The following is a 13829-nucleotide window of genomic DNA, read 5'->3' as shown; positions in this document are numbered from 1 at the left end:
ATATATGCACTTGGTTAAAAAGTCACAGCATTTGCTGAAAATTTTATTACACATCTGCGCTTTCAAAACTCAGGTTCGATCTGATCAACTCTTTGTATATGTTTTTTTCGTGGTATCTTCTTCCCCGTCTTCTTCCTGCATATCCAGGTGTGCATCTGCTCCTGATTTGAATATTTTTAATGTGGCTATTTTTTTTACTATCATCCGTGCGATGCAGCCTCCTGTCCTGTTAGGTCTCTTATGCTGCAAAACAAGAGGATTTTTTTTACTTGCACGGTGCACAGCACACTCACTTTTAATGTACACTGTATATAAGTGAAATTTCAAATTACTTCACCGTGGCACCTCGCACTGATACATGTTTTCATCCCGGTATAGCTTTAAAGCTGCTGAAATGGATTACTCTTCAAGGTTCAAGGTTCAAATCTTATCCCACAAATTAGGGGGGGGGGGTTGTGGAGCCATGCACTTAACTAAAGTAGAGCTATGATGGTCTACTACGAGAAATTCGAAAATTAAACACACAAAAAATCTGTCTCGTTCTATAGGGGCCTTAGAACAGCTTTGAACTTCATGGGGACTCGGGGCAGGGGCCGCGGAACGGTTTTCAAAGTTGGGGGGCTGAGCCAAAAGTGGGGGGCTGACCATGCTAAAAATCACAATCATATGGTCATTTTTACGTTTTTGTACACGGTTTTGGAAAAAAGTGGGGGGGGGGGGCTGAAGCCCCCCCAGCCCCCCCGGTTCCGCGGCCCCTGCGGGGGGGGCTGCATGCTATGACCCTCAGCAAAAAAGTCTTCTCATAATCATTGGTAATTTTTACGTTTTTGTACATTTTATAATTATAAAAGATGAGGGCTGAAGCCCCTACCCACCAGTGGCATACTTAAGCCAACAATTTTGAGGTTGGCAGATTGTGGCGTATCGGGCCGCAATAATAAGGAGAAAAAACATTGCAAGCGAGCTAAGTAAGCGAACAAAAATTTCAATATTTTTTATTACAAAATCAAATTTGTGATTGATTTTGACATAATTTTTTATTCAGAAAATAATATATATTTTACCCTCTTCTCTTTTGTTTTCTTGGGCGTTAATTTTTTGGATGCGGGGGGGGGGGGGCAATTACCCCAAGCCCCCATCTGTACGCCACGGCCACCACGTGTTTGTAATCCCTGCTATTAATTTGTTTAAAAATTGAAAGGAAATATGCCAATATTAAATTCATTTGACCATTTGACAATGGCCTGAAAAAATGGGCAGGTTAATGAACTGAGGATTGACGCATGGCTTAAAAGATTAATGCAGCCGCCATGCATGTATATCAGAGACTACCTCCCCCCCCCCCTCCCGGGAAAGAAAGAAAGAAGAAAGGAAGGAATGAATAAAGAGAGAAAGAACAGAAGAAAGGAAGAAAGATAGAAAGTAAAGAAAGTAATAAATTAAGAAAGAAATAAAGAAAGTAAGGAAGGAAGAAAGAAAGAATTAAGAATAAAAATAAAAGAATTAAAGAAAGAAAGAAAGAATTTAAAAAGAATGAACGAATAAAGTAAATTTATACAATTTTAAGCTCACTTATGCTCGCTCGCGTACACAATTCCCCGCTACGTCGCTGTATACAATCGCGTAGCCAGGATTAAATTTTGGAGGGGGCGATAAGTGCATGCGAAGCATGCCAATTACACTCACAGATAAGAGCTCCCTAGGGGGAGGGTGCAGGGAGGGGGGAGTTTCCCCCTCCCGCGCGGAGTGCGAAGTTTTTGATATCTCATCAAATTTGAATTAAAAGAAGACGTCTCTTGCGTTTCTAATACCAATATCAACTCGAATTCATTTGACTTGCTGTGATTAAAAACAAAACCTGTTTTCAAAAGAAAGGATGAGCGCCCCAAAATGGGAAAAGATTGAGGAATTCAAAATAATTCCTCTTACCGCGTGAAACGCGAAAGCTAAGACGTTTTATAAAAAGAAATTGAGAATAGAAGTGGTATAAAATGGCTATACCTTCGTCACATCAGATTTGATTGTAAAAACTTTAGCCACATTAGATTTCTTTAACTCGCAAAACAGAGAAGAAGCCGGTATATATATGCAGGGAGGAAATATTTCTTCCCGTGAATGGCGTTGAAGCTCTGCATTTTAGAAATTTCTCTGAAACTTTAACCTGCTCTAATTTTGATATTCTATAAATAATACGAAGAAAAATGTAGCTCAATATGTGAAAGGGATGATGCCCGGATGATGCAAGCTTGAAGAGGGACTTTTCCTTTCCCATGCACGCACGCGAAGCACGGAAACTTCTGTGAGTTTTTTTGGAAGAAAAAAATTGTGTAATTTCGCTCATAATATTAAGCGCTTCCTTTTGTATGATTAAGAAACTTCTGTGATATTCAAAATTTCAAATCAAATGGCGCAAAAGTTTCATCGTACCAACGTTTGCATATAGCATGGCACGAATTCAATGCTCCCCTTTGAGCAGATGCTTTGCCAAAAAATTGCTTGTTGAAAAGCGGAAGAAATAGCATTGGGATTTGGGGACTTCGGTCGACGGTATAAAAGTTTACCCGCTCTGAACAGAAGAGCCAAAATTTTGTGTCAGTGCAATTAAATAAAATACTTCTCATACTCTTTACACCCATGTATACTTTATAATTTCTGGCAAGAATGCGATTCCCATGGCCGGGAAGGGGAAAAACGGAGGAGAAAAAAGTGTGGGAAACAAAGGGGAAAGGCAATTTTTTATATTTTTTCCCGCGCGGAAGCCAAATTGATAAAAAAGAGAGAGAAGAACATTTTTTTTTTGGGGGGGGGGTGACCGCCCCCACCGCTCCCTGGCTACGCGCCTGTGTTTATAATACAAGGCCTACTCGTGCTCCACCCCCCTTTTGAAAAAAAATAAATTTTCCTTTCTTATTTTATTGTGCAGTGCAGTGATTAAGATTTTAAAAGTTGGTCCGAAATTTCAGTTGACAAAATGTTATGAAGTCAAATTGTCCGAATTCTGACTGAATTGTTTTCAATTGTAATATGTAAGTATGTACCGGTAGTCATCTGGTTGTTCTTGATTTATCACATTAAAACAAATGATTGGCCCCCATTTAAGCGCATGTAATATGATACATTGTTCATGTTAGCTTTAGAAATCGTGATCTTGTTTAGCTTTTTTAGTGTAACAGTCCCATCTGCTGATTTATTTGTTGGTAATGTAGCACTCGTTCCGTGTAGGTAGACAACTTTTACAATCCAATGTCATAATCGATTATGAGAGTGGGAAAGAGATAAGGAAAGAAAAGAATAAACTAGAGAGAGAAAAAGAAGGAAAGAAGAAGAGAGAGAATGAAAAAAATCACAAAAGTACATGTAACTTTGTAAGGATTAAGAAAGGGAAATGGGAAAGAAATGAAGGAGAAAAAAAGGAAAAATAAAGTTAAGTATGAAAGACAAGCAAAGTAGGAGAAATAAGGAAAGAATGAGAGATAGAATGAAAGCAAGCAATAAAAGAGAGAAAAAAAAGGAATAAGACTACCAGTACCAGCTAGAGAAAAACAATTAGAGAAAGAAATGAGAAAAAAAGTTTATAGTCTACTCAAATTCTAAGAGACAAATCAAAACCTCAAAAAATTGTTCACCCTAAATTCTACTAATATTTGTTTACAGTGCACACACACAAATACATATTTCATACATGTATGCAGAACTAATCAAAACTTGATCTTTTTGAGCTAAAGCAGAAGTGATAATTTTTCCTTATACTCGTACTGCTCTCAGTCTCAAATGACAGAGTAACACAAATGTTTCGATAATATGGACATTCTAACTTTATAAGGGCATTTCATTGGTGTGAATTTTGAGTTCTATGGGAGATTTCTTACAGAGCCAAACTTTGAGTTCGAGTTACTGCATGAGCTGTGTGGCTTGCTTGCCACTAGCCTAACCAGTTGCACAGGTTAATGATATGGTAGGCTTGGCCAGAATTATTGTAAAAACTGTTTTTTCACATCCTACTGTGTAAATCTGCAAATTGGACATTGCAGGTAATGGGGATTTTTCATGTCTCTTTTTTTTTACCCAGGGCTCTTTTGAGTATTTTATTCCTGATTTAACTAACCCCTGCATGTTGGTCCTGATGCACAGATAGAGCCTTGAGTGATCATTGTGTGAAATACAGCAAAAGAATATTTGGCATGAATGGAAACAGGAAAAAGAATCACTGCATAGAATTTCTTTTCTTCATTGTCATACTAGTTACACTTGCCTGGAGAACTCTTCATAAGCGGTGGTGGTGGTAATGGGGGGTAGGGGTTTATGACTTCTGAAATGGAGGTTCACAGTTGGTCTGTGCATTTTGCATTTCACCCAATTTTCATTGATATTTTTCACCACAGGTGCATCTTTACTGTAACAACAAACATTTTCTCAAGATCTTCTGACAGATCCTATTCACATCTGATGTTGAGTTGACCAACTACTTACAATCATCAACATGGACGAGGAGTCCAAGATCACCTTGACAGCAACCAACAAACGAGAGTGGCCAAACTCCACCCTCAAGTCGCTGAACACTTTCCGACAGTCTGAACACACCCTCTGCGACATCTTCCTCCGCGGAGAGGATACTCTTGAACCGATACCCGCCCAACGCTGTGTGCTTGCTGCCAACAGTGTTTACTTCCATGCCATGTTCACGTCTGGGCTTGCAGAAAGTAAGCAGGACCACAAGGAAGTGTCTATTCGGGGTGTTGACACAGGAACCCTTTCTCTCATTGTGGAGTTCCTCTATGTTGGAAGCTGTCGCCTGCCCAGTGGCACCATGCATAGAGTGATGGACCTGCTTGCCGCTTCTACCATGCTACAGGTGGATGAGCTCTCCCATGCGTGCAGTATCTACCTTGAAAAGTGCTTGGACTCGGACAGTGCAATAGGTATTGAACTAAATAGAATAGCAAGCAAAAGCTTCATATTTTTGTGTGTGTTTATATGGTTAATAAAGTTTTTGTGTGTTTGAGGTTAATTGATTATCACTGATCATCTGGCATGATTTATCATGGCTTGATTTCAAGTTTTTAGAAGTTTAAAAAAGTAAATGACATTGCTAATCAAAGGGTGTATATGTACAGGAGGCTTGAGGTATTCAAATCCTTTAAAATGTAGGAAAGAACCTATTGTCATGTCATGTTTATGAAACCCCTGTAATATAACAAATATTGGCAGGCTTTTATGGTGAAGTATTTCAAATTTGAAGTTTGAAATGACATTTATTACAAGACTTGTGTGACTTCACCAACTATTTCACTTTGGCAAACAATATTTTTGATAAGAAAGTTGCCATTACTATAAGTATTCCCGTTCTATTTTGTGTTGAATGTTTTGATCAGCTTGAGGATATGGATTTCTTAAATTACAAAATATACCCTTTTTTCTGGTATTTCTTAGAACTATGGCTGTTTTCAGAGAGTTTTGGTGTGTCTGACCTTGCTGAGCCTTGCAAGAGGTATGTCCAGTCATACTTTCGCTCAATCAGCAGGAGCCAGCGAATCCTTGAACTCGATCGTCAGGAAATGGCAGCCCTACTTGGCTTGGAGGAAGTAAATTTAGGTGAGTCAATGTTGGAAAGTTTAGTAGATATTTGAGCTAATTGTGGAGAAAAGATATGCTTTATTCCATTTTTACAAAAACAAACCTGTGTTGTGCTACCTTGATGCTCAGCCTTTGCTTTGAGACGCCTGAAGGCCTACTTCTTCAATGCCTTGTCCTTGGACTTTCAAGTCTTGGCCTGGACCTTGGCTACAACACTGAAATAAACTAAAAGTATTGGACATATCTATGTTGAAGCATAAAATATATTAATCCACAAAGCTTTAGAGAAGTGTATATGCCTTTCTGTTTCTGATCAGACAATTAGATATAAATTATTGACAAAAAGTTGTGGGAAATATCTTGACAAGCCAATGACACCATTTAATAACGCTTTGAATGATTAAAACTCAAGAATTCCACTATCTAAGATTTTGGCGACATATACTATTATATTTGCAAGTTATATGCATGTGTTCACCGTGTCAGCAAAATAAAATTTATCAAATTCAAAATCGTTTCAATTTGTCAATTTCACTTCTAGCTCAGGTTCAAATGGGTCTTTAATTAAAGATTGAAACGTGATATTAGAATAAGTGGAATCAATATTTCATATACAGTATGAAATAATTATCAAACATAATGTTATCCATGATAATTCAACTCTAATAGGGAATGCAGCAAATGAAGACACCCTGGTTGAACTTCTTCAGAGGTGGCTGACCTATAACCCTAAAGCTCTTGACTCAGATCTTATTCCTGTTCTTAATAAGATTTGTTGGAATGAAGTTAGTCAAGAGTGCAAGGATAAGTTCAGAGAGAAACTTGCTGAAATAGCAGAGGACAGTTCTTCAGGTGGGTCTAATGATTCCTTTTGATTTTATCAATGTGCTCATTAAAAACTATTCTTCTTTTGTTTTTTAATCTCTCTTTATGTAAGGTAGAGTACAGACATTTCAGGCAATTTTGTACTGTATCTGATTGTCTATACTTATCAAGTTATATACTGATTCCATTACGTTTATACTCATTAATTGCAATTTGTTTAATTTTTTTGTTGATATTTGGTAGAAATCATAAAAACAAAAGTAAAAAGGGAACTGTGATAGATCCAATGCGTTTTCAGGGTAAGAATAAACTTTGAATTCAAATGCATTTGAGTATAAATCAGACATATCACCAAATGCATCCAAGTAATGAGAAGGTATCATACAAGCTGCAAAGTAATGATTAAAGGCAGTTTTCTTTATGTTTCTATATATATTTCTGCTTTTTGTTTATCTATTTTGATTTGAATTGATTTTTTATTTCTTTCTGGTAGATTCTTTCCCAGTACTAGATATTATTTCAAAACCATCATCTCTGAATCAAAGCTTCAGACGAACCTTCTTTTGTTCAGTTTGTTCCATTGGAGGCCTTCAGAATTCAAGAGCAGGGTGAGTAGTCTTGATTGGATCAAAGCTTCAGGATCAACTTTCTTTTGTTTTGTGTGTGCCATTAAAAACTTTCACAATTCAAAGTATGGTTTAACTCTTGGTAATGAAAGTATAAATAGTCAATTTGCTAATGGACAAGATTTCCTTCACACATTAGGTAAGTTTCTGGCAACGCGCCATGACTCTGGTAAGTGAAGTTCAATACGATGTATATGATGTTGGTTAATTTCATGCATGATGTTGGTTAATTTCACAGGACTAGCCTATACAAACTCAGGAAACATGAACGAAATGTCTCCAAGCTGTCCTATCTAGCATTGCACTTTCTAAGTCAGATGGTTTGTCAAGTGCATTGTCTCTGATAATATCACTGTATGTCCCCCTCCCCCTAACCCTTCCTCTTCTTCCTTTGTTGTTATTTTTTAAAAGTACATTTACATCTTTTTATTCTTAATTCACCCTCCAGACGGAGGTCACCGCACACTAGTTCCATTGAGGTCGCAGACATCGATGCAAGGACGGGCTCTATTCTCAGGCAGTGGTCCCAGTCCAGAGGGTTCCACGGAAGACAGTCCACCAGCAACATCAACCCACAGTACCACTTCCTACCATTCCATGGTCACCTCTATGCTTTCTACTCCTTCAATCAAGACCGGACACTCTTAACATCGTCCATGTCAGGTCACCAGGGAAACAAATCAGACGATGTGCTCTGTCTAAGCGTGGCCAACGTCATGAATGCCAATCTGAAAGTGTTAAGGACTAGACCTTGTGACGTTGAGTCGGTCTGGTGGGACTTGATTGACAAACATAATTATGCAATTGCCATTGATGAAGCAGAGGGAGTGGTCTTTCTGTGTGGGTGCACAGAGCAGAGAGAAGGCGCCTCGTCTAAACGGGTTTTCAAGCTGGATATTGAGAAGAATGTCTGTTCTGAAATGACCAGTCTGCCTTTTGGAAGGTAGGGTAAATTTTTAGCCCATTATTCCAATGCTGTATTTAACTGTATGTCTCTATTTTTATGAGAAGGAGAATATAGGAACTATAAAAGCATGACAGATGTGTTAGCAATTATTGCCAGAAAATGTATCACTATTGTTATATCTTTGTTTAAGAAAAAAAAATTAATTCACTATCCTATTGTAATTATGAATTACAAAGCATTTCCAAAAGAACATACATCCTGAAAATCACCACATTTGATAGTTTTATCCATGGAAGGTATCATTATTGTAATATCTTTGTAAATATTTTGAAGTCACTATTCTGTATGTGTCTCCTAGATTCTGCTGAGACTCATTAGCATCTCCATTTGTCTTTATTTTTCAGATCTCATCATAGAGCAGTACTTGTAGATGGTGAATTATTTGTACTTGGTGGAGTAGACAGGTTACTAACCCCTCTTTCTACTGTTTTAAAGTATGACTGGATGAACAATTCTTGGGAAGAAGTGAGCCCAATGCATGAGCCAAGGATAGATGGAGCCTATGCCTGTGTTGGTATGTATAGATAAACAAATTTGTTGTGTTTTAAACATGTTAAATAAAATATTTTCATGAAGTTTAATAAATTTTAAACATTCAGTAGATTGGTTCATGGATGATTGACTGTGCTCACAAGCAGTAAACTATGTTTCACTGGCAGAAATTTGTATACAAAGAAAACAGAAAAGGTACAATGTTTTATCCTTGAGGAATCCAAAACTTTATGTAGTCATGAACATATTGCTCAGGAACTGCCTTACATTATACATTTATATTTTTAGTAGTAGCAGATTGACTCTTTGGCCAACATACATGGTATAGAATCACAAGTTTCCATGTTTTTACGGCCCATCCACAGGTGGCAGGATATATGCTTCTGGTGGTTCAACGTCTAAATTACGTTCAAGAAACGTTGAGGTGTACAACCCTTCTCTGGACATTTGGACAACACTGAGTCCCATGTCAGTACCAAGGGTTAACCATGGACTTGTGGCTGTTGGATCCATCCTGTTTGCTATGGGCGGTAAGGGTTGATTTGTATTGTTTTTTATTTTTTAACAAATACCAGTAAGATAACAAAAAATCTCCTGAAAAATATGTTTAGAAATCTGTGTTTGATCATTTATTTAACCACTCTTTTAAGTAATAAATCAATGCATATTTGGTACCATTACAAATGTTATTCAAATCTTTAGAATGATGGCATATATTTGAAGATCATTAGGGAAAGGGCATTATTTCAAAATTTTTATGGCAAATATTCTTTATTTGGTCACCAAATTATTCATCATTTTAACCTTTGATGTACTGTTACATGTTTCAGCATCAACTTATTTGATATACATAACATGATAAAAGATGAATGAAGATAAAATACCTTGCTCAAGTGCTAGTACCTTGTACGGATTGAACCTCAGACTTTTCATGTATGAAGTCTTGGATTTTTTTTCTTCTTGATTTGATGATACATGTATGTCAAGTGATATTTTTCCAGATCTTCCTCTAAAATATAAAGCCACTACAATGTATCGAAAGGGAGACTCTCTAGTTGGATACACTTGTGTAACAACCATGTATTTTTGCATTGTTGAATACCACTCTTTTATAGATAAGTTCAAGGTTTTTTTTCCCCAGCAGCAAAATGTTGAGGCACTGTAATTATTATATGAAATTGACTACTGGTGGTAATTGTTAATTGAAAAATGTATGATGCATTATTTAGTGTCATTTATTGCTGATTTTCATAGGTCAATCGTATTCTGGGGAAAACGGTGGTGCCAGGAATGTGCAAAGAACAGTTGAGAGGTACAGCATCGCAGAAGGATGTTGGGAAGCCGCTTGGGAGATGTCAGAGTGCAGATGGGGGATGACAGCTTTCACGCTTTAGAGAGATAGAATTAACAGTGTCCAAAGAGCAATGGAGTGCTACAGAGTCTCTAAAGGCTCCTTAGGGGATGTCAAGAGTGCAAGTGTGGATGATCAAGCTGTTCAGCATCATTAGACACTTCATTGGAGTCACTCAAATGAGAAATTCATGGTCAATTCCATTCCCATGTCACCATTTTATTTGTCAGGTGTAGACAGTCCCTACAAATAGTTGTTTTCTTTCTATTTAATTATGTCCAGTGTGTGCAATATTCCATTACAAAATAAGGAGTAACATCGTAGTAATGTGTTTGAAGTAAAATTATTGTCATTTAAAAAAAAAGTTTTGAACAAGTTTATCTTGCTATATTGCCAACCTGATTCAACTTCTATACACCTGTATCCCTCCCCCCCTCCATATTAAAAATGAACAAACAAAAATATTATTTCAGGCGTGATTTGATAGTTAATTTTCACTGCTTTTGATTTTTTTCTTGCCCTGTGGAAATAATGTTCCTCACGATGATCTTCCACCTGAATTTTGAAGTTATCGTTAACACATAACATTTCTGTGATTTTTCTTGTCAGGTTCTGAAATTCAAATAATGTACCAAATGTGTGTGTATGTGTGTTTTTATCTGTGCTTTGGTAACCATGGCTGAAAAAGTATAACAGAACAATATGAGGATGTTTGGTTAGACATGGATGCCTCGTCTTGTGTCTCTCAAACGGCTGCAAATCTAATGTAGTTGGCGCTAGAATATTTTGAGACAAAATTTGTATGCACCCATAACCTTCCCTAGTAAAATTGTTACATACACAAACGTCCACAGTTGCATGTTGTATACAGGAGTGTGTGTTCCATTTCCAGCGTTATTAGAGTGTGTTTATTTTTTTACCATTGAATGTTGACAGCGTGTGTGTGTGATTGGGTTTTTACAGTATTTTATCAGAAATTATTGTTTTATGTGTAGTTGAGACCAACCTCTGTACTATGGACGAGATAGTTTGTTACTTGCGTTCTTAGCTGAGTCAGTTCATAACCTCCACTGTAAGTTGAATTACTTGTTCACACCAGAATGGCCAGAAATGTGCGAATAATCTGTATTGGGGAATGTGATGGACAAGTTATCATTTTTTAGGCAAGTAGATGTAACTGAATCAGTACTCAGGAATGGCAGGGGCAAGATAACCTCGCCATGATGTCATGTTTTTTTCTCAATTATAGAGATATAGAGTTACATGTCCCAGACCACTCTTTTCTGCACCTTTTCTCAGTTTTTTTTCTCCTCATTTCCCTCCTTTTTTTACTACTTGAAATGAATCATGGGGGGGGGGGGGCAGATGCCACCGACGCATGTGCCAAGAGAAACCCAAAGACTGGGATCGATATCTACCTGCTTTGCTATTTTCATATTGGGAAGTACCACATGAGAGCACTGGTCACTCACCTTTTGAGCTAATGTACGGTAGAGTAGTGAGAGGGCCTATGACAATACTTAGGGAATTACAGACGGAGGACATTCCTTAAGAAGAGGTAAAGACCACTTAAGTTACCGATATGTCTTAGATCTTAAGGATAGACACCTATATGGCACCACCCCTGAGTGCTTGAAATTCTGTCTCTGTACCTGGCAAAATGTTAGTTTTCAAGATTGTTGTTTGTTTAAAAAGTTACATAGGTCTTGAATGTGCCTACAGGGTATAGTGCTAGTAAACTATTTAATGGCTGCTTTATTTGGGTGTATATTTTTGTATGAAAATAATTATTTTGTTCTCAAAATGTTAACTCGGTGAAGTAAAGTTTAGAAGTAAAATTCTTCCTCAGGAAATTTTTAAGAGTTGGATTCTAAGTAGCTGTACATTAAATCTGTACCTAACTTTGGAGAAAAAAAAGGGAGTATTGTACTTGCATGTAGGATTTTGCACCTACTGCTATGCAAAATTGATACGAGAATATGTGTTGTTTGATAATTGCTCTCTTGATATATATGTTCATGATTTACTGATTGTTGTTAAAAGAAGAGTGCAACAGACATCTTACCCAGTGATGCACCTCAGATTTGTGGTAAGATATTTCAGTATGTAACAGGCAAAATATTAAATTTTTATTTTTATTTTCAGGGCTACTTTTCACAGCTTACCACCTAAATCTGCAACATTGGATAAGCTTTAACATTGCAATGAATTAGGATTTTCAGGGCTCCATTTTTTTTTTTTTTTTTTTTCCATGGCTCTATTGAGCCCTCAGCCTCTGTGTAATTTTTCCCCTTGTAAGTTCATGTAATGCCTGTTTTAAGCAGTGTTGATAAAGCATTACTCATATGCACAAACTTGTAATTTGTTCAATTGTGCAGTTAAATTGAACAATCCATTATTTTGCACTACTTTGAAAAACATTTTTGGTATTTACCTAATCAAGGCATTCAGACACAAGTAAGTTATACTTTCACTTGAGATGACTTCTATCATCACAGATGTCATGTTTTTGTCATAAAATGATTTGAAATATTGCTTCAGGTTTATACACCAAACATGTTTTCCATTGGAAATATTGAGGTAACATTTACTATGTATGTATTGAAGTACAGTATTCAATGCAAATTGCAGTTGTGTAAATCACAGATGTCGTAGTTTTGTCAGAAAATGATATGAAATATTGTTCCGGGTTTATACACCCTATATCGTTTCCATTGGAAATATTGAGACAAAATTTATTATATATGAATTGAGGTCAAGTATTCAATGCAAGTTGAAGTTGTGTCAATTATAAAGTACTGCTTTATTACAGTTGAATATTCATTAATTTTATTGTATATGCATACACATAATTTTTAATCAGACCACCAATGCAGTTCAGATTTTCTTGTGATCATTTCTCTAAGTGCAATTTTTGTGATGCATATTTGTATTTACAGAAAATATGTACATTTTCCATGATTAAAATGTATTATTATTACTGAAGTCAGCAGTGAGCCTTGTTTTGTTTGATTTTCTTTTGTATCTCCTGTAAAAGACTCATACAGGTTTTTTTTAAAAGGCACACTGAAGGGAACCAGTTACTAATTTTAAATGACCAGTGCTATACAGCCAACCAATTTCCTCGAATATCTCACTGCATCAGGGGCCAGTTTCATAAAACCTGTTATAATAAGTTACAAGCTACTGAAATCCTTTAATCTGATTGGCTGATATGTAGATTTGTTAAAGAAATTGTGCATTTGTTATTATGAATATTATTTATGAAACAGGATCCAGGACAGGTATCCATCCATATTAGGGTATGTGGTGATTTACTGACTATTTATTGTAATATATCATTTCATTGATTGCTTGGATGATTGTAAATTTATTATTTGTATTGCGAAAGGGAAATATAAAAGAGGAAAGCAAGGATCTTTGGGAATTAATTATTTGGAGAATATGAGAGGAAAGCTAGAAGACTCCAAACAAGTGCTAATAATAATAATACATATGATTTACATAGCGTCTTTTCCATTTTGATTAAATGCTCAAGACACGTAGAAGAGAGTAAAGCAAAAGTAAAGAGAACTTGGAAAAAGTACACGAAAGGGTAAATTACAAATGAGGAAAAATGTCTGTCTTCAAACCTAGTACCCCCTTTGGAAAATTTTGGATCTGCCCCTGACCATCAGCATCATAATCATCATCACCGCCACTACCACCATCATCATCCCCATAATTATCATCACTACCATCAAAACCTTAATCATCAAACCGACCATCGTCCCTATCACCATCATCTTTCATTCACAATTGTTATTTATTCATTCATCATCATCACCATCATCATACAACCCCATTATATAAAAATGTTGCCTGCCTATCGTCCCCCTGGAGTAACTTGGTACAAGTTTGAACTTGTGCTAGTCTTCCACTTGTTTATTAAATTGCCATCAAGGTCTGTACCTGCAGAATAAGCAAGATGTAATTAAGCTATCATCCTCTCACA

At 36.6% G+C, this 13829-nt stretch overlaps 1 protein-coding gene across 1 annotated transcript; it reads left to right on the top strand.

Moving 5' to 3' along the window:
* The first annotated feature begins 2889 nt into the window (after positions 1 to 2889).
* Positions 2890 to 12820, top strand: LOC129270090 (kelch-like protein 8). The gene is made up of 9 exons (XM_064105823.1): positions 2890 to 3026; positions 4383 to 4919; positions 5431 to 5592; positions 6244 to 6426; positions 6893 to 7007; positions 7474 to 7968; positions 8337 to 8506; positions 8850 to 9014; positions 9739 to 12820. The coding sequence occupies exons 2-9, from the start codon at positions 4481 to 4483 to the stop codon at positions 9876 to 9878; spliced, it is 1869 nt and encodes a 622-aa protein (XP_063961893.1). The 5' UTR covers positions 2890 to 3026; positions 4383 to 4480; the 3' UTR covers positions 9879 to 12820.
* Positions 12821 to 13829: the final 1009 nt, after the last annotated feature.

This window comes from Lytechinus pictus, chromosome 10 (assembly GCF_037042905.1).
Source record: "Lytechinus pictus isolate F3 Inbred chromosome 10, Lp3.0, whole genome shotgun sequence".
NCBI lineage: Eukaryota > Metazoa > Echinodermata > Echinoidea > Temnopleuroida > Toxopneustidae > Lytechinus > Lytechinus pictus.
The sequence above is the reverse complement of the archived record's forward strand: the minus strand, read 5'-3'. Positions and strand labels throughout refer to the sequence as shown.

Coding starts and splice junctions, on each gene's coding strand:
- LOC129270090 (XM_064105823.1), top strand. CDS start 4,481: ATGGACGAGGAGTCCAAGATCACCTTGACAGCAACCAACAAACGAGAG. Junction 6,427..6,892: donor AGCAGAGGACAGTTCTTCAG/GTGGGTCTAATG, acceptor TCTTTCTGGTAG/ATTCTTTCCCAGTACTAGAT. Junction 7,969..8,336: donor ACCAGTCTGCCTTTTGGAAG/GTAGGGTAAATT, acceptor TTTATTTTTCAG/ATCTCATCATAGAGCAGTAC.